The sequence below is a fragment of the Passer montanus genome, unplaced genomic scaffold (genome assembly GCF_014805655.1).
Source record: "Passer montanus isolate IOZ18808 unplaced genomic scaffold, ASM1480565v1 scaffold66, whole genome shotgun sequence".
Taxonomy (NCBI): Eukaryota; Metazoa; Chordata; class Aves; order Passeriformes; family Passeridae; genus Passer; species Passer montanus.
The window spans coordinates 3034366-3054983 of record NW_024371704.1 but is presented as its reverse complement, the minus strand read 5'-3'; the positions used below and the strand labels follow the sequence as shown (position 1 = coordinate 3054983).

General features: G+C 56.5%; 2 protein-coding genes across 2 annotated transcripts in view; both read left to right on the top strand.

Annotated features, from left to right (window-relative positions):
* The first annotated feature begins 2068 nt into the window (after positions 1-2068).
* On the top strand, positions 2069-11032 carry LSS (lanosterol synthase). The gene is made up of 22 exons (XM_039728796.1): positions 2069-2150; positions 2252-2429; positions 2503-2641; positions 2719-2827; positions 3231-3352; positions 3665-3761; positions 4517-4652; positions 4855-4963; positions 5637-5755; positions 6159-6256; positions 6365-6392; positions 6955-7011; positions 7192-7263; positions 7957-8007; positions 8163-8312; positions 8638-8734; positions 8916-9021; positions 9247-9312; positions 9709-9789; positions 10078-10248; positions 10540-10618; positions 10705-11032. The coding sequence occupies exons 1-22, from the start codon at positions 2098-2100 to the stop codon at positions 10894-10896; spliced, it is 2310 nt and encodes a 769-aa protein (XP_039584730.1). The 5' UTR covers positions 2069-2097; the 3' UTR covers positions 10897-11032.
* Positions 11033-15934: 4902 nt separating this feature from the next.
* The window catches only part of LOC120511482, a 6324-nt gene continuing 1640 nt past the window's right edge, over positions 15935-20618 (top strand). The window contains exons 1-5 of the mRNA XM_039728578.1: positions 15935-16121; positions 19025-19171; positions 19354-19502; positions 19778-19925; positions 20163-20291. Coding sequence (XP_039584512.1) covers positions 16002-16121; positions 19025-19171; positions 19354-19502; positions 19778-19925; positions 20163-20291 — 693 coding nt within the window. The 5' untranslated portion in view covers positions 15935-16001. The remainder of the gene's footprint in view (positions 16122-19024; positions 19172-19353; positions 19503-19777; positions 19926-20162; positions 20292-20618) is intronic.

Genomic DNA, 20618 nt, shown 5'->3' with positions numbered 1-20618 from the left:
CACATTCCCTGGCAGTTCCTGTGTTCCCAAATCTACTAACACAACATGAACCATGTTACTTAAAAAACTTTTTCACATAGTGGCATTAAAAAAAAAATCTACATTGATAATTTCCTTACATCAGCTCATGAAAGTTTTTGTAACAGGCTCAAACACTGGTTTGGGGAAAAATAATTTCCCCAGCATTAGGGTTGAGTATGTTGACTCTAAATATTTCCCTGACCACTGAAATTCTTGCATTTAGGGCATTGCAAACTACAGCAGTTATCTGTGCTCTGGTGGGACTAGCAGAGACAGCAGGGATGCTTTTAGGTAGTTTTTTTGTTTCTAGTGTGGAGGTAGTTTGTCAGCAATTTTGCACGATTTGATTTTTTCCAAGAGTACTTGCATTCCTGTAAGAGCTGGCTATAAATGGGGCTCTCTGTCAGCAGAAAGGAGACAGCATTTTTCTGCTGATAGCAATTTGATCTGGTAGACTTCTAGTTCAATCCTCAGCCAAGAAATGCATTAAAGCAAACCTTTTCTAGTCAGAGGCAAGGTCCTAGCTCATCTCCTTAAACCATATTCTGATGTCATTCTGGAAAGTGACCTTTCCTTAAAATGGAACAGAAAAAGTAGCATTTGACAGGTCAAAACTTGGGGAGTCTTAAAATTCTCTTTCCTGGTGATTCTTGCTGTCCATTTCACCTCAAATCATTCTGACTTCTGTATTTTACAGGTGATGATCTGGAATGATGTCCTGATAGGATGGGAAGGAGCAGCAGGATCAGATGTGAACACCAGAAACCTTGGCCCTCTTCTGCCTCTGCCAATGAGCAGCTCCTAGAGACTTTCCTGATCCTTGTCCAGGCTCATACCCTTTGCAAAGACTGCTCCCCTGGCCTGGATCATCCCTAACCCAGCCTGTGACAGTCCAGGAGTCTGGATATGGGTGTGGAGCTGTGAGCTGTGCTTTCAGTGCTGTCCAAAGAGCTGCTTCTGTTATTTTAAAATTCATGTTCTGATCTTCGAGCAGGAGCGTGCAGCCTTGGGGCTCCTTTCCTCAGGGTCAGAGCTTCCTTGCCAGAGCTTTGGGCTGATATGTTTAAATAAGCAAGGGGGTTTTTCAGTGCCCAAGGCTGAGCAAAACACTTGAGCCCTCTGCCTGTCTCCCTGACAATGTGGGCTCCTCATTCCAGGAGAAAAGACAGCCTATTTCTTTGTCTCTCGGGTGTGCGTGGCGCCAGGCTCTGCCAGACCATGAGACAAACGCCAGCGGTCGTTGAACTGGGACAAAAAAAGTAATGAAAGCAGAGGAATTTGGGTGGGAGGATGAAGAAACTGCCTCTGCAGGGCTGCACTCGCAGTGCCGGCACACACAGCAGCTTTGCAGGGAGCAGGCTCCCTGGCACCTACAAACACAGCAGCCAGAGGTGAGCTTCCAGCTGAGCTTCAGACACAGAAAAACATGGATGAAAACAATGCCTAAGTAACAGGAATTTGGCAATTACTAAAAATTTCTGGTGCAGGTGGGTGTTAGGAGAGAGATGGGGACAAGTCACTGGGACTGGACAGGAGGAGCTCTGCCATCTCCTCATGGACTGCTGTCCCACGGCATTGTCTGCACGAAGGTGACAGGGGAAGCACGGGGGCACGGCAGCGAGGGAGGGCACAGGCTGAGGGCCAGGGTGCGCTGTGCCCATGGCTGGCCCTGCACCAGGCACATCCCCCCGCTCCCTCCTGGCCCATATGAGCTGGGCACCGCGCTGGGCCGGCGCTGTTTTGCTATTGCCATTAACGATGGAAACCACACGCCTGGACTTGGGGCGCACGGAGGTGGGGACAGTCGTTCCAGAGGCTGGCGCTGCCGGGGTCTGTGAGGGGGATGGCGCTCCTGTGCCGGGGGCAGGCATGTGCGGCGCAGGAGTCCAGCCCCCGCCACTTGCCGAGCCCCGTCCCACGGCAGGAGGAGCCGGGAGGAGATAGGGCGGGCCGGGGCGGGCCGGGGATGGGAGGAGATGGGAGGAGATGGGGCGGGCCGGGGCCGGGAGGAGATGGGAGGAGATGGGAGGAGATGGGGCGGGCCGGGGGCCGCCATTGGCTGCCGCCCGTGAGGCGATGTGGGACCAGCCGGCGCGGGGATCGGGAGCGGCGATGGCGGCGGACGGCGTGTGAGTCCCGGCGCTGGCGGGGGGCAGTGGATGGATCCCGGCGGTGGGGTCGGGAGCGGAGCGGGGTGGCGGCCGCGGTTCACGGTGCCCGTGTCCGGCAGGGCGGTTCGGCGGCGCGGCGGCCCTTGGCGCTCGGCGGCGGCCACGGAGCTGCCGGCCTGGCGGCTGCGCTGCGAGGGTGGGCGGCAGCTCTGGCGCTACCTGGGCGATGGCGAAGGCGATGTCGGGGAGCGGCGAGCGCAGACAGCGCTGGAGCAGCACAGCCTCGGGCTGGACACGGTGCGGGGGGCCCGGGCCGGGGCGGCGGGGCCGTGCCCGGGGCGCACGCTGAGGTGCCCCTGTCTCCCCTCAGGGCGCCACGCTGCAGCCGCTGCCGGCGGCCGGCTCGGCCCGGGAGGCGGCCCGCAACGGGATGCGGTTCTACGCAGCGCTGCAGGCCGAGGATGGGCACTGGGCGGGCGATTACGGCGGGCCGCTGTTCCTGCTGCCAGGTAGGCCTGGACACCTGCCCGGGGGTGAATGCCCTGGGGGTCGGCTCGCTACAGTGCCGGCCTGTCTGCTCCTCCAGGTCTGCTCATCACCTGCCACACGGCCAAAATCCAGCTGCCCGAGGGGTTCCGGAAGGAGATGGTGCGCTACCTGCGCTCTGTGCAGCTCCCGGACGGAGGCTGGGGCTTGTGAGTACCAAAGATGCTTCTTTGGGTGATGGCAGCTCCGAGGTGCTGGGTTCAGAGCTGCTGTCAGATCTGCCCGGGCCCAGGGAGGGGGATTCAGCACGTGTGATTGCTGTGGGTGGTTGGACTTGCTTGTGCAGCACTCCATGTACCCTGTCACAGAGGGGGCCGTAGCATCAAGTCTGGCCACATCTCCCCTGGGGGACTATATCCCAAAGCATCATGTGTGACAGGGTAGTGCAGAGCAATGTTTATTCCTACATTAGTCAAGCCCCTCTTTTCCCAAGTCACCCCTGGCATCCCGCTTCACCCTCCCTAATAAAAACTGCCTTGTGCAATGGTTTGTGTCTGGCTAATGGCAACAGCTGACTAATGGATGTGGTGTTTCTGTGTATGCTGCTGACAGACATGTGGAAGATAAATCAACAGTGTTTGGCACAGCCCTCAACTACGTAGCCTTGAGGATCCTGGGGGTTGGACCAGATGACCCTGACGTTGTGCGGGCCCGTGTCAACCTGCACAGCAAAGGTCAGCCATGGGGCTAGTGCACTGGTGAGAGAGGTCTGGCCAGACCTGAGGGCTGCAGGGAACACTGGGGGCTGCCAGGTAGTGGAAGAGCTGTTGTTCTTACTTGCCTTTCATGGTAACTGCATTTTCAATTAATGATGGGAAGCTGTGTTGCATTTTTGTGCCATTGCCTGCTTGCCCTGTTTTGGGACATGTATTCCAGCCTGAGTAGTGTGCTCCCAAACATGGGGAGAAGTGGGCCCTGTGATGGGGAAGAAAGTTGTGAGCTGGCATGGCTGTGTTAACCCTGAAAGCTGATACTGTTCTGTGCAGGAGGTGCTGTGGGAATCCCTTCCTGGGGCAAGTTTTGGCTGGCTGTCTTGAACGTGTACAGCTGGGAGGGAATGAACACGCTTCTCCCAGAGATGTGGTATGTGTCCCCCTCACTGTGGAGAGCTGGTGTCAGTCCTGCCACCACCCAGAGCTGTCCCAGGTGCTGATGACTGTGGGATAATGCCAGCTACAGCCAGGAGCTGGAGGGGCTCATGCTGCTTGTCAGCTGGGAGCCAGCAGCAGGCCAGCCAGTCAGGGGGATAGCACTGAGCACTGCATCCAAGGGAGATGCCAGAGCACAGCCCTGGTAGCCTTTCCCACAGGGTCCCTAATACATTCATGTGCCCCCTGCCTGCCACCAGTATCTTCCAGCAGCCAGAACTGCACCCTAGCAGGGAGGGACAGCCACATGTGAGGCTGCCAGCCCTAAACCCTTGCTTGTACCCTCTCTGAATACTCAGAGGGCTGCTGGGTGTCAGAGAGGGAAAGTGTCTGACACTATCCCTGGAGGAAATTGAGGGCTGCACAGTACCAGGGGCTGCTGGTGCTTTGTCAACAAATGCCATTGACTGTCAGTCCAGACCTCTGCCTTCAACGTCCCATGTGACTGAACTAGCTTCTCTCTTCCTCTTTGAGCTTGAGGTGCTCTCTTCCATGTGGTGGCTGGGCTGGAGTGGTGTCAGGAGGGAGTATCCCTGTGGGAGGGGGAATCTGAGCAGGGCCAGGCCATGTGTATATCCCCTAGTGCAGGGGACAAGGAAGGGCCAGCCCTGCTCTGGGCATTCCACACAACACCTCTCCAGTGGCCCTTGGCCTGGTTGCTCACAGCAGCACTCTCTCTGTTGCAATCAGGCTGCTGCCCACATGGTTTCCAGCGCATCCGTCGCGGCTCTGGTGTCACTGCCGCCAGGTTTACCTTCCCATGAGCTACTGCTATGCTAAGCGATTGGCAGCAGAGGAGGACGAGCTCATACGGAGCTTGCGGCAGGTGAGCAGGGAGCTGATCCCGCTGGACAGGGATACGTGCCTCTGTGACCAGCTGCCCTGCTGGCCGTGCTCTTGTGAGCCAGCCTCTGGCTTGCCCAGCGGCAGCTCTCGTAACCTGCATGGTCTCTGAGCCAGCTCCCAGCAGTCACTGCCCCAGGAGCCTGCTCCTGGTGGCCAGGCTGCCCTTTGCTCTCTCGTGCCAGGAGCTGTACGTGCAAGACTACGCCAGCATAGACTGGCCAGCACAGAGGAACAACGTGGCTGCCTGTGACGTGTACACCCCACACAGCTGGCTGCTGGCTGCTGCCTACGGTGAGTGCCGGGCTGCTGCAAGGAGCACTGAGGCTGCCTTGTACCCTCGGAGCTCTTCAGGGTCTGCTCCCTGCTACTGGTGTATGCCCTGCAGCTGGGATGGAGACTGGAATTTTGTGATCCGTGGGTTCTCCCTCCCTGAGAGCAGCGGGGCCTTGTGGCCACTCTGGTGCCATGGTCTCTGAGCCAGCTCCCAGCAGTCACTGCCCCAGGAGCCTGCTCCTGGTGGCCAGGCTGCCCTTTGCTCTCTCGTGCCAGGAGCTGTACGTGCAAGACTACGCCAGCATAGACTGGCCAGCACAGAGGAACAACGTGGCTGCCTGTGACGTGTACACCCCACACAGCTGGCTGCTGGCTGCTGCCTACGGTGAGTGCCGGGCTGCTGCAAGGAGCACTGAGGCTGCCTTGTACCCTCGGAGCTCTTCAGGGTCTGCTCCCTGCTACTGGTGTATGCCCTGCAGCTGGGATGGAGACTGGAATTGTGTGATCCATGGGTTCTCCCTCCCTGAGGAGCAGCAGGGCCTTGTGGCCACTCCGGGGAAGAGCTTGGCTCCATCCTGATGCTTGTTGGTTGACGGCTGTTGTGTGAGTTGGGGGGCAGGCTGCCGCAGCAAGTGAATCTGGCTGCACAGGGTGGGTTTTTTTCACTGCATGTCCCTTTCTTCTCCTGTAGCCATCATGAACATGTACGAAGCTCACCACAGCACTCACCTGCGGCAGCGAGCTGTCACAGAGCTGTACGACCACATCAAGGCTGATGACAGATTCACCAAGTGCATCAGCATCGGGCCGGTAGGACACCTGCTGTTAGTCCTTTGGTGTCTCACCCTTTGTTCTTTAAGGACCAGCTTGTGCAAGTGTGCCATGTAATAATCACCAGATCTTGCTCAACTCCTCCTGCTCCTGATGCTCAAGAGCTTAAGGCTAACAGGGCACAGGAGATGCAGAGGGCATGGGGACAGCTGTGGCCCTGGTGAGGAGTATCTCTCCTTGAGATCCAGGGAGATGAGCTCAGAGGAAGCTCTGGAGAAATCTCATGGCACCTGCCCTGCTAACTCAGCTATGCTGGGTGATGTCACATTGGGATCAAGGCCGAGACAACCTCTGGATGGCTTTGTGTCGAGTGGGGGGATGTGTGTTTCTGGGGCTGGAAGAAGTGACAGAGTGTGAGCAGTGACAATGCTCCTCTTGGCAGATCTCCAAGACAATCAACATGCTGGTTCGCTGGTTCGTGGAAGGGAAGGAGTCCCCAGCTTTTCAGGAGCATGTTTCCAGGATCCCTGACTATCTCTGGTAAGGGCTGAGTGTGTCCCATCTGGCACGGCACACCATGACTCCTGACTTGCCTCCTGGTGCTCCCACTGTGCCTGTGCTGCAGCACTGTGCTCTCTCCTCCCACAGGCTGGGCCTCGACGGCATGAAGATGCAGGTGAGTGCTGTAGGAGTTCAGCTGTGACTGAAGGGACCCTGGTGTGCTGGGGCAGCCCATGGAGTGATGGGATAGCATGTTCATCCCAGGCCTGAGCTCCTGGCATCTCACCTCTGGTGCCTGGTGGCCTTCTCACTGCCACTTGCCCCAGCTGTGCCAGGAGGGAGTACTGTCTGTCCTGCTAGTTTGCCTCCCTGTGGCATTCCATCCATCCTCATGAGTCCTGGGAGAAGGGCAGGAGAAAGCCAGGCCTCTGATTCTCAGTGTGGGCTGAGCTCAGCTTCTCTCAGAGCCATTGTGTCCTGCTGTTCCTTAATGCTAGCCCCCTCTGCTGCCTTGGCTGTGCACAGAGCAGACTGAAGCAGCTGTCTTCTTTTGTGCTCCCTTGCTGTCCCTTGACCTGCTGCATCTGTGCTCTCTGTGCCAGCCTGTCAGCCCTGATGCAGGATGACATAGGAAGGAGCTGTTGGGGGTAATGCAGGAGGGATGTGCTGTCCCACAGTCCCCACAGCTGGGTCAGGCTGCTGCTAGCACCTGCCTCTCACTATTTTCTCTCTTCCAGGGCACAAATGGATCCCAGCTCTGGGATACTGCTTTTGCCGTCCAAGCCTTCCTGGAGGTAATGCACCCTTCAGTGCTGCCTTGGGAAAATGGTTTCTGCTTGTGAGTCCCCAAGTACCAGAGCTCGTGCTGTGCACCCCCTTGGAGCTCTGTTCTGGCCTGGTGTCCTGTGACTGAGCTGGGAAAACACGTCTGGCTACAGCCCCTTGCTGACTGCTCACTGTGTGTCTGTTCCTAGGCAGAAGCCCAGGAGATGCCCGAATTCACCTCCTGCCTCCAGAACGCCCATGGGTTCCTCCAGTTCTCCCAGGTGAGCAGAGCTGCTCAGTGGTGTCTCACACACTGGCTGTGCAGGCTTGGCTGTGGCTCAGAACCCTGTTGGATGCATCTTTTGCCTCCTGAAGAGAGCTTCTGAAGGGCTGACTAGCAAAGTCCCAGGCCCAGCCTCCTGTTTTCTACTCCCTGTTTTCAGGGAACCATCTTTGAAGCTTGGAGAGGACCTTAGCAAGGCCCAGGGATGCTTGGGTTGTCTGCCTGAGCTTAGAGGGGCTGGAAAACTGAAAGCTTAGGCTTATTTGCCCGTCATCTTGTCTGGTGGTAACACATTTGAGGCACCCTTCTGGGAAACCCAGCAGCATTGGATAGTGACTGTATGAGCTCAGCTTCTGCTGGCTAGGCCAGCAGTGGCTCAAGGTGAGGGTCATTGTCACCAGCAGCTTGATGCATAGGCAGTCACAGGTCTTGTTTGTGGTGCTGCTGCATTGAAAGCAGATGGTTCCATGGCAGGCAAGCTCCCAGAGGGGGCTTTAGCAACAATTGCTGAAATCAGGCCAAAAGGTGATTTCTCCCTGCTCCAGAGCTGACCTCTTTCCTGTCTACTTCCCTCAGTGGAAGGCAGGTACTGTCTGCTGCCACATGGAAAAACCACCTGCAATGGTTTTAGCCCATGGTCCTGCAGCCAGGCACCTCCAGGCTGCCCTCACTTGTTTCTTGTCTCCTGCAGATCCCAGAGAACCCACCTGACTACCAGAAATATTACCGCCATATGAACAAGGTATGATGGCTGGCGCTGGTCTCTCAAGGGCGCGTAACTGGGGAGGGATTTGGGCAGAGGGAACTGGAATCAGGGGCAGCACCTGCTCTCTTCCAAGAATAGAGTGGGGGAGGGAAGGTGATCCTGCTCCCTAAGCCCACCTGATCCTTTTCCAGGGTGGCTTCCCCTTCAGCACGCGGGACTGTGGCTGGATCGTGGCAGATTGCACAGCAGAGGGGCTGAAGGCAGTCATGCTGCTGCAGGAGAAGTGTCCCTTCATAGCCAAGCTTGTGCCTGCTGAGCGCCTCTTTGATGCTGTGAACGTGGTAAGAGCTGCAAAAATTAGGCCAAGGAGCATGCAGGACTCTTAAGAGATGCAAAGGCCCAAGGAATTGTTAGATCTGGTATTAGATTTGAGCTAGTGTGAGGCCTGGTGTGGCAACACTCTGTTGTGATTCAGAGCTGCCTGTGTGACCTAATGTCATGTCATGGCCCAGATTTGGCTTGCTTTGTCACGCTGGTTTGGGACTGGGTTTTCTGCCAGCCCCATAGACCTGTAGGTCTGACTTTATCTTCACAGCTGGCTTGGGGCCAGACTGGAGTAGTACTGCCCATGAGGTTGTACCACCCCCTCTCTTCTTGTCTGGGCAGTTGCTGAGCATGAGGAACACGGATGGAGGCTTTGCCACTTACGAAACCAAGCGAGGAGGCCACTTACTGGAGCTGCTGAACCCCTCGGAGGTGTTTGGTAAGGGGAGCTCTGGGTTGTCCTGCCCACTGTGAAGGGACAAAGTGGCCTGGGCTCAGCGTGCCCAGTGGGTGCCTGACAGGGGTTCATTGTGCCCTGGGTCTGGGACAGGCTGGCAGGGCTGCCCTGGAGGCTTGCCCACACAGGGGCTGTGGCACTGATACCCATTGCCTGCTGGCAGGTGACATCATGATTGACTACACATACGTGGAATGCACATCAGCTGTCATGCAGGCACTGAGACACTTCCAGAGCCAGTTCCCTGAGCACCGAGCCGTGGAGATCAGGTGAGGCACTGAGATGAGAGCTGGGCAGGGGAGAAGACAGGCTCACTGTCCCAAGCTGCCTGCCATGGTCTCCTGAACAATGTAGCTGCCTGTGTGCCTGCTCTTGTCTCTTGTACCCTCCAACAATGGGATCCATCAAAGCCTCAGAGGGGCTGATGGAGCCCCCAGTGAAGCAAACACTGAGTTTGAGCTGCTTCTGAAGTGGATGACTTCTTTCCTGTCCAGGGAGACTCTGCAGAAGGGCCTGGATTTCTGTCGCAAGAAGCAGCGAGCAGATGGGTCCTGGGAAGGGTAGGTGGTGTTCCCAGCACCCTGTTTTCTTCTGGCTGCCCCACTGTGAGAGGGAACATCATGGCAAGTGTTCCTGGCTGGCAGGATCTGTGGGAGGGAAAGGAAGGGCTGATCCTTCTGTAGCTGTTGTGCTTTGCTCTCAGTTACTCTCCCTCCAGCCCAGGTAGAACAGGTACCTTGTGTGTTCCAGAGAAGTTGGGGTGGCTCCAGCTCCTGTGTTCCCAGTTCTGCTGACACTTGAGTTAGCTGGGAGCAGGTGCTGGTGGGACTGGGCATGGTTGGTGAGAGGGGAAGGCAGGCTGCAGCTCTGTGCCTGGCTCTGCTCTTCTGTGAACACAGCCTGCCTCTCCCTGGGGCCTTGCACCCCTGACAGTGCTGCTCTCCCCTTCCTCCTAGGAGCTGGGGGGTTTGTTTCACCTACGGCACCTGGTTTGGTCTGGAGGCGTTTGCCAGCATGCAGCACACATACCACAACGGGTGAGAAGGGGATGTCTGGGTGCCCTGCCCCTTCCTACCTCCTGGGCCAGGGTAGGACTCTGTGGTGGGGCTGGATGGATCCCTGGCTGTGCATGGACTATCCTGCCTCAGGGACTGCTCCTCCCAAATCCTGTGCCTGCAGTATGGCCAGAGCACTTGCTGCCTCACCCTCAAACTCTCAGGGCAGTCCCAGCCATGGGCACTGCTTCTCTTTGCAGCTGAGAACTGGGGGCATCCAAACACTCTCTGTTCCCAGTCCTGTCTTGATTCTGGCCCCCATTTCTGCAGGACTGTCTGCCAAGAGGTGGCCCAGGCCTGCCAGTTCCTCATCTCCAAGCAGATGGCAGATGGCGGGTGGGGAGAGGATTTCGAGTCCTGCGAGCAGCGCACGTACGTGCAGAGTGCTGAGTCACAGATCCACAACACCTGCTGGGCCCTGCTGGGGCTCATGGCTGTCAGGTAAGAGTAGCCCCAGTGCTCAGTGAGAAGAGATCAAGCTGGGTTGGGTGGCCTTGGGCCTGCTGGTGTGACCCAGTGCAGAGCAAAGCTTTTGATCATGACCACAGGCCTCCAGGCTGGGACAGTGGTGCCATGTTCATAATATCCAGTGTCTTGGGGTTGTGGGGAGCCCTTCCCAAAGTACTCAGCATGCTCGGGGCAGCCTGGAGGTGGTTGAGCTCCCCAGACACGTGGTTGAGGGTTTGCAGATGGTTTGGATAAAGATCCTCACATTTCACTTGTGCTTTGTAGGTACCCTGACATCAGTGTGCTGGAAAGGGGCATTAAAGTGTTGATGGACAAGCAGCTGCCCAACGGGGACTGGCCTCAGGTACATCTTTAGTCTTTCCAAGATGTTCCTGAACATGCAGCAGTGCCCTGTCACTCACACCATTCTGCTCTCTGCTTGTCTCCCAGGAGAACATCGCTGGGGTGTTCAACAAGTCGTGTGCCATCAGTTACACCGCGTACCGCAACATCTTCCCCATCTGGACGCTGGGGCGGTTCTGCCGGCTCTACCCCAGCAGCCCTCTGGCTGGGCAGCTGCCAGCCAGAGCCAGACCCTCGGCTGGGCCAGGGCAGGAGGAGCAGGGAGCCCTGTCTGCTTGAACCTGGGACCCTGGGGATGCCACGGCCCTGGACTTGTCTTGGATCCCGGTGTCAGCATGGGGCCGTGGCGGTGTGTGTTGCATGGGACTTCTCCATGCTGACCTTAGCATGTGGACTGCTGCCAGGGAAGGGTGCTGTGCCGGTGCTGCAGAGCCTCTGCTTGCTGTTGAACCTCTTCTAAACATTCCCTTTCTAAGGTTTTTTCCAGGTATGTTCTCCATCCCCAGATGGGGAGTGAAGTGCCTTTTCAGACCATTTTGAAGATCAGATGAAGCTGCCGAGCTGTGTTGTATTCCACATTTGGACAGACTCTCATCCTGGGTTGCAAGGCTGCATTTATTGTCACAGGCTGTCTGTGATACCAAGAGTGTGGGATTTGGGTCTCCCCTGTGCCCACCATTGGGGGTTGGGGGGCACTGCACAATCCCTGCTGAGCTGACCTCTGTACTGTGGGTGCCAGTGATGGCCTTTGAGTTACTTGCTCTACTCTGGAGCCTGTGCTGGGAGGGGATGGACAGCTGTCTTCCCCCAGATGTGTGAGAAAAGGAGTGCTTTGCTTAATTCTCTTATTGTTCTGTCCCCCCACTGGTGGCACCTAGCTTCCACAAGTGAAGTCGCCACCATCCCTTGGAAAAGGGGCAGCTGAAGCAGAAAGCTGTGAGGTGGTTGGCATCATGGCACAGCCTGAGCCCCAGGGCTCCACGCTTCCCCAACTCAGACCATGGTGCCATGGGGCATTCACAGGTCATTGTCAGAGCTGGAAGTCAGATGGGATAATAAACTGCTAAGGGTGATGCAAGAGGAACTTCACTGTGTTTTCCTTTGTCTGCTAGTGTGTGTCCCAGGCAGAGGGGAGCTGGCACAGCAGCCTCATGTCACATGGCTTGGGTTGCCTGTCCCCATATGTGTGGGCATCATATCCACCAAACCATGCTGGGAGCCTGTGCCTCCTCTAATGCATTTAGCCACAGAAAAATGTAATCAAGGAAGCAGCTCACTAAAGGGGAATAATCCCTTCCCTCATCCTGCTGCTTACGCTTATGCGGATAAGCAAGACAGAAAAAACTTATTTATTTAAAAAGATTCAACTTAGGCTGACTCAACTCAGCCCTGTTTGCCTTTTCCAAATTATGAACATCTTTACACCTGTGTGCAATATTACTCTGCATTTAAATTTCTTCTTGCTGAAACTGAATTATTCAAGTGTTATGCAGTGATGTCTTGAGAGGATATGGCTGTCTGGATTTCACCTGTTGTTAAAATCTGCTGCAAGCTGCAATTTTGGATTGAGCACATGCAGAAGAGATCAAGTAGATACAGGATATATTCAGTACAATTCTTGTTTGATAGAAACTGCTTCTTCCAGGATTCCTCTGACACTCTTCCCAGGGATCTTCTAGAATGTTTTGATCTCTGATTTCAGAGATCCTAGGTGTCAGTCCTAGACTACTTCCAAGATGTTACCTGAGGTGATTTTTCTCCTTTGGAGAAACTCTCAGCTCTGGAATCTATTCAAGATTCATCCCAGGCAGCTGGAGTCTTTTGATCTATCAGGTCTTTTGGGACCTGATATCCTGCATGGCAACCCCAGACTCCTCCAAGAAAAGTTTCTGAAATTATTTTTCTGTTTTGGAAGGAATCTGTTTCTCAAGAGTTGCAGCACATGAAAAGAGAGATACAAATGCAGACTGTTTTTTTACATGCAATAAAAAGAGATCCAAGATTTAGCCATGACCATGGTGATCCTAAGCACTGTCTCTTGACATGATGCCACCTACTTTGTCCCACATGGACTTCCAAGGTCATGGTAGTCTTACCATGACTTAGGTAAGAGGCAAGGAGAAGGCAAGTGACCCTCAGGGTCTGTACAGGGATCACTACTGTGTAATATTTTTATGAATCCATGGATAAAGGGATTGAGTGCACCCTCAGCAAGTTTGCAGATGACACCAAGCTGAGGGTGCAATGACACAACTGAAGGACTGAATGATGCAGAGGGACCTGGACAAGCTCAAGAAGTGGCCCATGGAAGCCTCATGAGGTTCAACAAGGCCAAGTGCTGATGCTGCACCTGAGTGAGGGCACCCCCCAGCATCAATCCACCTTGGGGGATGGAGGGATTGAGAGCAGCCCTGCCAAGGGCTGTGGGTACCAGTGGGTGGGAGCTGGACATGCCTGGGCCACGTGAACTCACCCCTGGAAACCAACCATGTCCTGGGCTGGTCCCACAGCATGGGCAGAAGGACAGGGCATTCTGTCCCTCTGCCCTGCTCAGGTGAGACCTGAACACCTGCAAAGCTGTAGGGACACAGTTTGTAGTGATTGGTGTGGGGCTGGCCCAGCCTCACCCCCAGTGGGTGCAGCTGTGAGCAGCAGGTGAGCAGCACTGACAGCAACGAGCCATGGAGTGCCCAGGGGCACTGACCAACCACCAAAGGGGGCAGAGGGCACACAGGGGCAGGGCATCAGCATGAGGGGATAAAAGGCTGGGCTGAAGAACAAGAAGGGCAGATGCCTGAAGCCTTCTGAAGTGGTGAGGTGTTGTTCTGTATGGGCTGAAGTTTTCTGAAATTTTATGGTGACACTCTGTGTATCGTGGCTGTCTCAACTGCAACCTGTGCTGTGACATATGCTGCAACACAAAGCTGTCTCCAGCCCTGGGGTCTCAGCACAGGAAAGACATGGAGCTGTTTGAGCAAATCCAGAGACGACCACAGAGATATTCCAAGGGTTACAGCCCCCTCCTGTGAGGAAAAGGTAAGAGCTGAGGGTGTTCAGCTTGGAGAAGGAAAGGCTCCAGGGAGCCTCTTTCAGTGCCTAAAGGGCTTCCAAGAGAGACTGAGGAGGACTTTGGACAGGCATCTGGAAGGCCAGGACAACAGGGGAATGGCTTCCCACTGCCAGCAGGCAAGGTTAGATGGGCTATTAGGAAGAAATTCTTCCCTCTTGGGGTACTGAGGCCCTGGCAGAGGCTGCCCAGAGAAGCTGTGGCTGCTCTGGATCCCTGGAAGTGTCCAAGGCTGGGTTGGACGGGGCTTGGAGCAGCCTGGTCTGGTGGAAGGTGTCCTTGTCTGTGGCAGGAGGATGCAAGGACTCTATGAGGTTACAATCTACCTGCTGCTCAGCATGCAGCACTGCCAAGCAATGGGAGACCAGTGAGGAAGAAATGGCATGAGGAGGGGGATGTGCACCATACAGGTTTCAGTTCTCTGTGGGGGAAGATGAGGAAGGAGCCTGCTGACTGTTCACATCTTCTACACTACACTGTCCTCTCTGAGCAGGAAGGCTCCCCCCAGGACAGAAGGAGGCTCCTGGCTGTCCACCCCTACATCCTACCTAACCCACCCAATAGCATGCCCTCTGGGACAAAGGCTTCTCTTAGGACAGAAAGAAACTGCTAATCACCCCTTTGACCCTAGAAAAACCCTGCTGGGCAGGAAGGCTCCTGTCCCTCCAGAACAGGCACTGAGATTTTGGGCAGGAAGGAGCAGAAGGCTTGTGGCTAACTGCAGCATCCCAGGTGGGTGAGGGGGAAACCAGGATGCCATGGGAGGACACTTGTTTGAATGACACCCTGACAGTCCTCCACACAGCCCTCTGGTTTCCCCAGGTTCTGTATGTTAATGACCCCAGTGACAGCATCCATATTCTCCTCCCCAGTCCTGGAAAGTTCACTGTCTCCAGTTTTCCCATTGGCTTACCTTTGTAGACACTCCCCCACTGTATCCCCGTTGGTTGTTTCCTCCTTGCCCCGCCTTCATTCCACCCCTAGTCCCTTTACCCATTGGCCCTCAGACCATGATATCCTGCCCACTTCTGGCTGTTTATAACCCCTGGACCCTCCTCTGTTCGGGGCTCTGCTCTCCCTGACTTCCTTCAGTGGTGTTGTTATTAAGCTGCCATTGGAACTTCATACAAAGAGCCTCTCCTGCTTTCTCTATCAGCCTGTGTTTATCAATTGACTGTGCGAGCATCTGGTGCCTGCCAGAGCTATCCACCTTGTCCAGAGAAAGATGCTCTTGGGAGCTTGGCTGTCTCTGCATCATCTGCCGTGAGCTCACAGCTAACTACCCCTGCTACCTAGGAGGATCCCTTGCAGGCAGAAAGGCTCCTGCTCCCCCAGGACAGGAGCTGTGGATTTGGGCAGAGCAGTAGACATGGACACTGTCAGTCTGTACTAGCTGCTGGATTCTGCCATCGAGGGTGAGGCTGACATCAGATTTACAGTCTTGTGAAAACCTTCAGGCCATGCCGGAGGAGCAGGAGCTCCCCCACCAGACTCCCCCTGTTCTTTGACTCCTCACTTCCTTAGCAGTGCTTGCCTCTGTCCTCCCTGTGCAGGCAGTGGTTGAAGCTGTGGGATCAGGTCTTTGCTGTTCAGGTGGGATCCATGATCCAGCACAGAGCCTGGCTTGGGCAGGAGGTGCAGGATCCATCCCTGCTGACCTGGTTGTGTGGTGGGCTACACAGGGCAGAATGAGGACTCCTAGGCCATGGGTTTAAGCCAGGGTCTCCACAAGGAGGTGGGAAAGATGAACATGGAACAATCCAGTGTGAAGCAGGACATAAAGATGATACAGCAAGCACATGGCCAGCTCAGCTGTCACCAGTTAGCCCAGGAAGGCGTTCAATGCCCACACCCTCCTCAGGGACTCTGCCACACTTCCTGATGTCAGTGCTCCCCAGAGGACAAAGCAGTACTGGTACTCTGGGCCACCTGTCCTGTGTCTGTGTCACACCATGTGTTTATGATTGCCACCATGCCTCAGGACTGGTCCCAAATCTTTTCCAGTTCCTGGGTCACTGCCAGGTTCACCAGGGAGAATCACTGCTTATACCAGTCCATTCCCCTGCCCCGAAGGCACCCAGATGTGTTTGGACGTGAGCTGCTGGCCACGGCCAGACGGGCAGGAATCAGAGCACGGGGCATCAGACACTGGTTCTTATCCAGAAAGCAAGGAAAACACCAAGTTAGAAGAACACAAGGAAACTTGACATTATCTCTGTCAGACTGTAATTGTACTGGGAAAGTCAACAGTGGGTAGTGTTTTTCTTTTATATTCCAGGAAGGGGCACAATCTTCTGCCTTGTGACAGATACCAAGTATGGCCACCATGTGTTGCTCCAGGTGCTCCTGCCAACAGCTACCTGCAGAAAGGATCACACAGACACCAACACACGTTGGCTTGGGCTGTCCTCTGGCAGAGAAGTGCCCGGGGCCACAGGTCTGGCAGGGCTTGGGAGGTGGCAGGTCTCCTTTGGCAGGGACTCTGCCACGCCTGCTGCTGTCAGCGCTCCCCAGGGGACAGAGCAGCATTGGTGCTTTGGGCCACACGTTCTGTGTCTGTGTCACTCCCTGCGTGTGTGACAGCCACTGAGCACCGGGACTGTTCCCAAAGAGGCTGTGGCATGTTCTGTGGAAGGCCCCAGTGCCCTTCCTGCCCAGCTCCATTGGCATCCATGGGGGCTCATTCTGCTGCCCTGAGCAGGCAGAGCAGAGGAGCAGCTGCTTGTTGTTTGAGCTGCTCCCAAAGTTCCTGTTGGGCTGTGGCTTCAACTCTTGGGGCAAGGTCTTCCTTGCAAGCTGGGGCAGTTTGGGTGGGGTGGGGGTGTCCCCAGGGCACGTGGAGGCGTGTCCTAGGGCTCTTTGTGACACAGGGCACCGTGATCCCCGTGGGATGGGAAGGGACAGTGTGTGCAAGGGTGACCCTTTGTGACACCTTGTGACATAGGTGCTGGCGGTGACGCGGCCACGCCACTGTGCTCGGTGCATGCAACGGGCCAGGACGGGACCGAGCCCTGCTGTGAGGAGCCCCCACACAGCAACTCGTTCCTTGCTGACCCGGAGCTTTTCCAGGGCCTTCTCTGTGCAGGTGACCTCGAGGCCAGGCTGCGGGACTCGGTGACGCGGAGCATTTCCGAAGCGTCTGCCGTCCCTGCGGCCGGTGCCCTCGAGGACAAACTGCGGGACTGACAGTCCCATTTATTTTCTGAGACCTTTCTCTTGCTGGTGGCCTCGAGGACAGGCTGCAGGACTTGCTGTCCTGTAGCCTTCCCGAGGCTTCAGCGTTTCAGGTGCCTTCAAGGCACAACTGCAGCACTTGCTCATTTGGAGCTTTTCTGAGCCACCTCTGCTGCAGCAAGCACTCAACACCAAAGTGTGACATGGAGCACACACCCTCCAGCATGCCCAAGCTGGCCAGGCTGGAGAAGGAGGAGGCTGGAGCTGCCTCAGCTCAGCAGCCTGAAGAGCTGGAGCAGTTCCAGCTGCTGCAGGAGGGTGAGTGGCAGAGCTGGGCCGTAGGGCTGGTGCCTGCGGCCAGCTTGGCCCCATCCCATCCCTGTGGACATGGCCATGGATGGGACAGAAGCGGGGCTGGGCCTGCAGGCGGCCGTGCTCCATCCCCCAGGGCATGCCGAAGCTCTCCCTGCCTGGGGAGCGCAGGGCTGGGCTGTGTTCTCTGGCCTCTCCTGCAGCCCCTCAGCTCCGGCTGCGCTCGCTCTTTGCCAGATGCCGCCAAGGACGGGACACAAGAACGGGAACCCGCCCCCGGCTGCTTCAGCAGGACAGCGCAGGTACCTGCGGCCATCCCCACCTGGGCTGGGCCTGCTGTCACTGCTCAGCCAAGCACCAGGCTTGGAGCACTCCATGGATTCTCCCTGTCTTGCTGGCCTTCCCTGCAGACCATCAGTGATTTCATCACGTGCCTTGGGCAGGAAGAGACCGCTAGGGCGGGCAGCGGAGTCTTGGCCGACTTTCAGCTCTTCGATGCCGAGACCAGTGCTGCCATGCTGGATTTGCTTGTGGAGAAGGGTGTCCCCGATCCAAAGCAAGTAAGCAGCCTGGGGCAAGGGCTTGGTGGCCCCAGCAATGGTGTGGTGCCTCCAGCCAGGTCTGTCAGGCTCTCTCAGCCTTTGAGGCCCAGCCCAGTATGGTGGAAGGGAAGCGCTTGTCAGGGGAAGCTGGGGAAGTTGCTGCTCTGGCAGCTCTCCAAGTCTCCCCGTGCCTTCTGCAGGTGCCAGCCTTGGTCAGGTACATGCACGGGTGGCTCACGGCCAACCAGTCTGCTGAGCGCAGGCTGGACAAGGCCCTTCTGGAGCTGACCAAGGAATACCCCTTGGATGTGCTGGTCACCCTCTTGCGCTGGGCCCCGTCGTGTGACAGGTAGGGCAGCCCCACGTGCCTCGAGGGCTTAGGGTTCACGGGCCTGTCACCCTGTAGGGCCTGGCCCTGATGACTGCCAGACAGGCGGAGCGTTCCAGGCCGCTGTGGCTCCTCTGTTTGTCAGCTCCTGAGCCTGGTGCCAGGCTCCTTCCCAGCCGCTCTGGCCGCTCTTTGACAATGTAAGGCTCTGTGCCCCCAGCCACGGGCACTTGGGTGCTGCCTTGGGCCGGGGCGCAGGGGGGCCTGGAGCAGCTAATGCGGAGGAGTTTTGCTTCCTTTCCGACAGGACAACGGCCTTGTGCAGCAGCTCTCCATTCGCCTCTACCAAGTGGTGATGGAATCGGTCGTGGCAAAGGGGAAAAAGGCCCTGAAGAAGCACGTGAGCCAGAGCCTGCTCCCGCTCTTCTTCCACTGCCATGATCAGAACTTTGAGACATTGACATGGCAGAGAGACCTCCCAGCCTACCCAAGATGGTGGAAAAATGCCCTAGTGGTGTCCTGCCACAGCAACATACTGACTTGGAGCGGTTCCAGCTGCTGAAGAGGGGTGAGTGGCAGAGCTGGGCCACAGGGCTGGTGCCTGCAGCCAGCTTGGCCCTGCCCCATCCCATCCCTTCCCTCTGGACCTGCCCATGAATAGGACAGAAGAGGGGTTGGGCCTGGAGGTTCTGCTGGGCTGGACCTGGAGGCCCTGCTAGCCTGGGCCATCCCGGGGCTGTCCCTGCCTGGGGACTACAGGACTGGGCTGTCCTCTCTGGCCTCTCCTGCAGCCCCTCAGCTCTGGCATTCCTTGCTCTTTGCCAGATTCAGCCAAGATCCAGACACAAGGGCCAGACTCTTCCCGTAGCTGCTGGCACTCTGTAGGCCAGGTACTGAGAGCCATCTCCATCTTCTCAGCCGAGCATCACCCTTGGAGCATTCAATGGATCATCCCTCTCTTCCCTATTGTTCCTTGTTTTGCAGATGTTTTCAAACGTCCCTTGGTGTCAAGAGATGCTCACCATGTTTACCAAGGGTGCAGCAGAGCCTGGCCCCACAGCCCCTCAGAGCATAGCTGCTGCTCCCAGCCTGGATCATTTTGGGGAGAGACTTGTCTCCAATCCGAGTCAAGTAAGTGGCCTGTGGCCAGGGCTGGGTGCCCCCAGGAATTGCGTGACACCTCAAGCCAGTTCCACTGGGCCTCCTCAGCCTTTCAGGCCCAGCCCAATGTGGTGGGAAGGGAAGCACTTTGCAGGGAAGCTGGGGAAGTTGCTGCTCTGGCAGCTCTCCAAGTCTCCCCGTGCCTTCTGCAGGTGCCGGGCTTTGTGAGGAACATGCACCAGAAGCTCGTGTCCGACGGGTCTCCAGACGACAGGCTGTTCATGGACATCCTGCGGCTGACTGAGGCACACCCCACCGATGTCGCAGTGACCCTCCTGCGCTGTGCCCCATCATGTGACAGGTACAGTGCCCAGCTGCCTTGAGGACTCAGGTCTCACCAGCCTGTAGGACCCATCACCCTGGACAGCCAGTCCAATGGGGTCTGCTAGACAGGCAGAGAGTTCCAGGAGCCACTGGACCCTCCATTTCCCAGCCCTGGCTTGTCAGCCCCTAAGCCTCCTGACGTGTTCCCTCCCTACGCCTCAGGGCACTGTGGTTCTGTCATCTGGGCCTTTGTAGCTGCCCAGGCTACAGTGCTCTGGCTGAGACGCCCCTGACACAGCTCTGGTCCTGCAGAGGTGCAGCAATCATGTGGAAGACCATAGCCTCATCAGGAACAACAGTGGAAAAGGTGCTGCCAACACTGCTTTGTGTGATGGATGGCTGGCCACTGCAAAAAATGTACACCTCTGATGGGGACAATAAGGATGTATTTGCCCTGGCTGTGAGTTTCTGTAACTGGCCTTTGCTTGTACACAGGTTGCTTCTCCAGTGCCTCTCCATCCTCTCCCCCACTGCAATGCATCTCCCTGCCTCAGGCACTGGGCTGAAACCTGGTTTAGGGGCAGGTTCAAGGGCACTAGCCAGATGCTACCCCTGTGTCTCTCTGGCCTCTTCCTCATATGCTCAGGTCTTCCCACTCGGTACTGAGTGATGTCTCTAGATGGTTTATCCTTTGCAGGGAACCAGGGTGATTTGGGAGATGCTCCGCCTGCCCTGGTGCCCAGAGCCATTTGTGGAATATTCCCCCCATCTCCTTGTGGCTCTGCTCTGCCAAGTTCTCATCACTACAGAGCAGATGTCAGAGGACGTAAATACTTTCTGGAAGAGATGTCAGGAGGAAAATGGCCTTCCCACCAATCCCAACAGGTGCTCCATTCCAGTCCTCCTGTCACTCCCATGTCCCCAGGGCTAAAGCCTGGGGTCCCAGCATAACCTGGGCTTTGTTCTGCACACAGCTTTGTAGTGAACACTGTGAAGGCATTGTTCCACCATCTGCAGTGTGTGGATTTACTGATGGCAATGGAACGCAAGTGTGCTTGGGACACGCTGCTCTGTGCCGACACCCACCACTATGCAGTGGGTCTGCTGGCCAGGTGAGACCTCCTTCTCCCCACCGCCCCTCTCCTTACACACG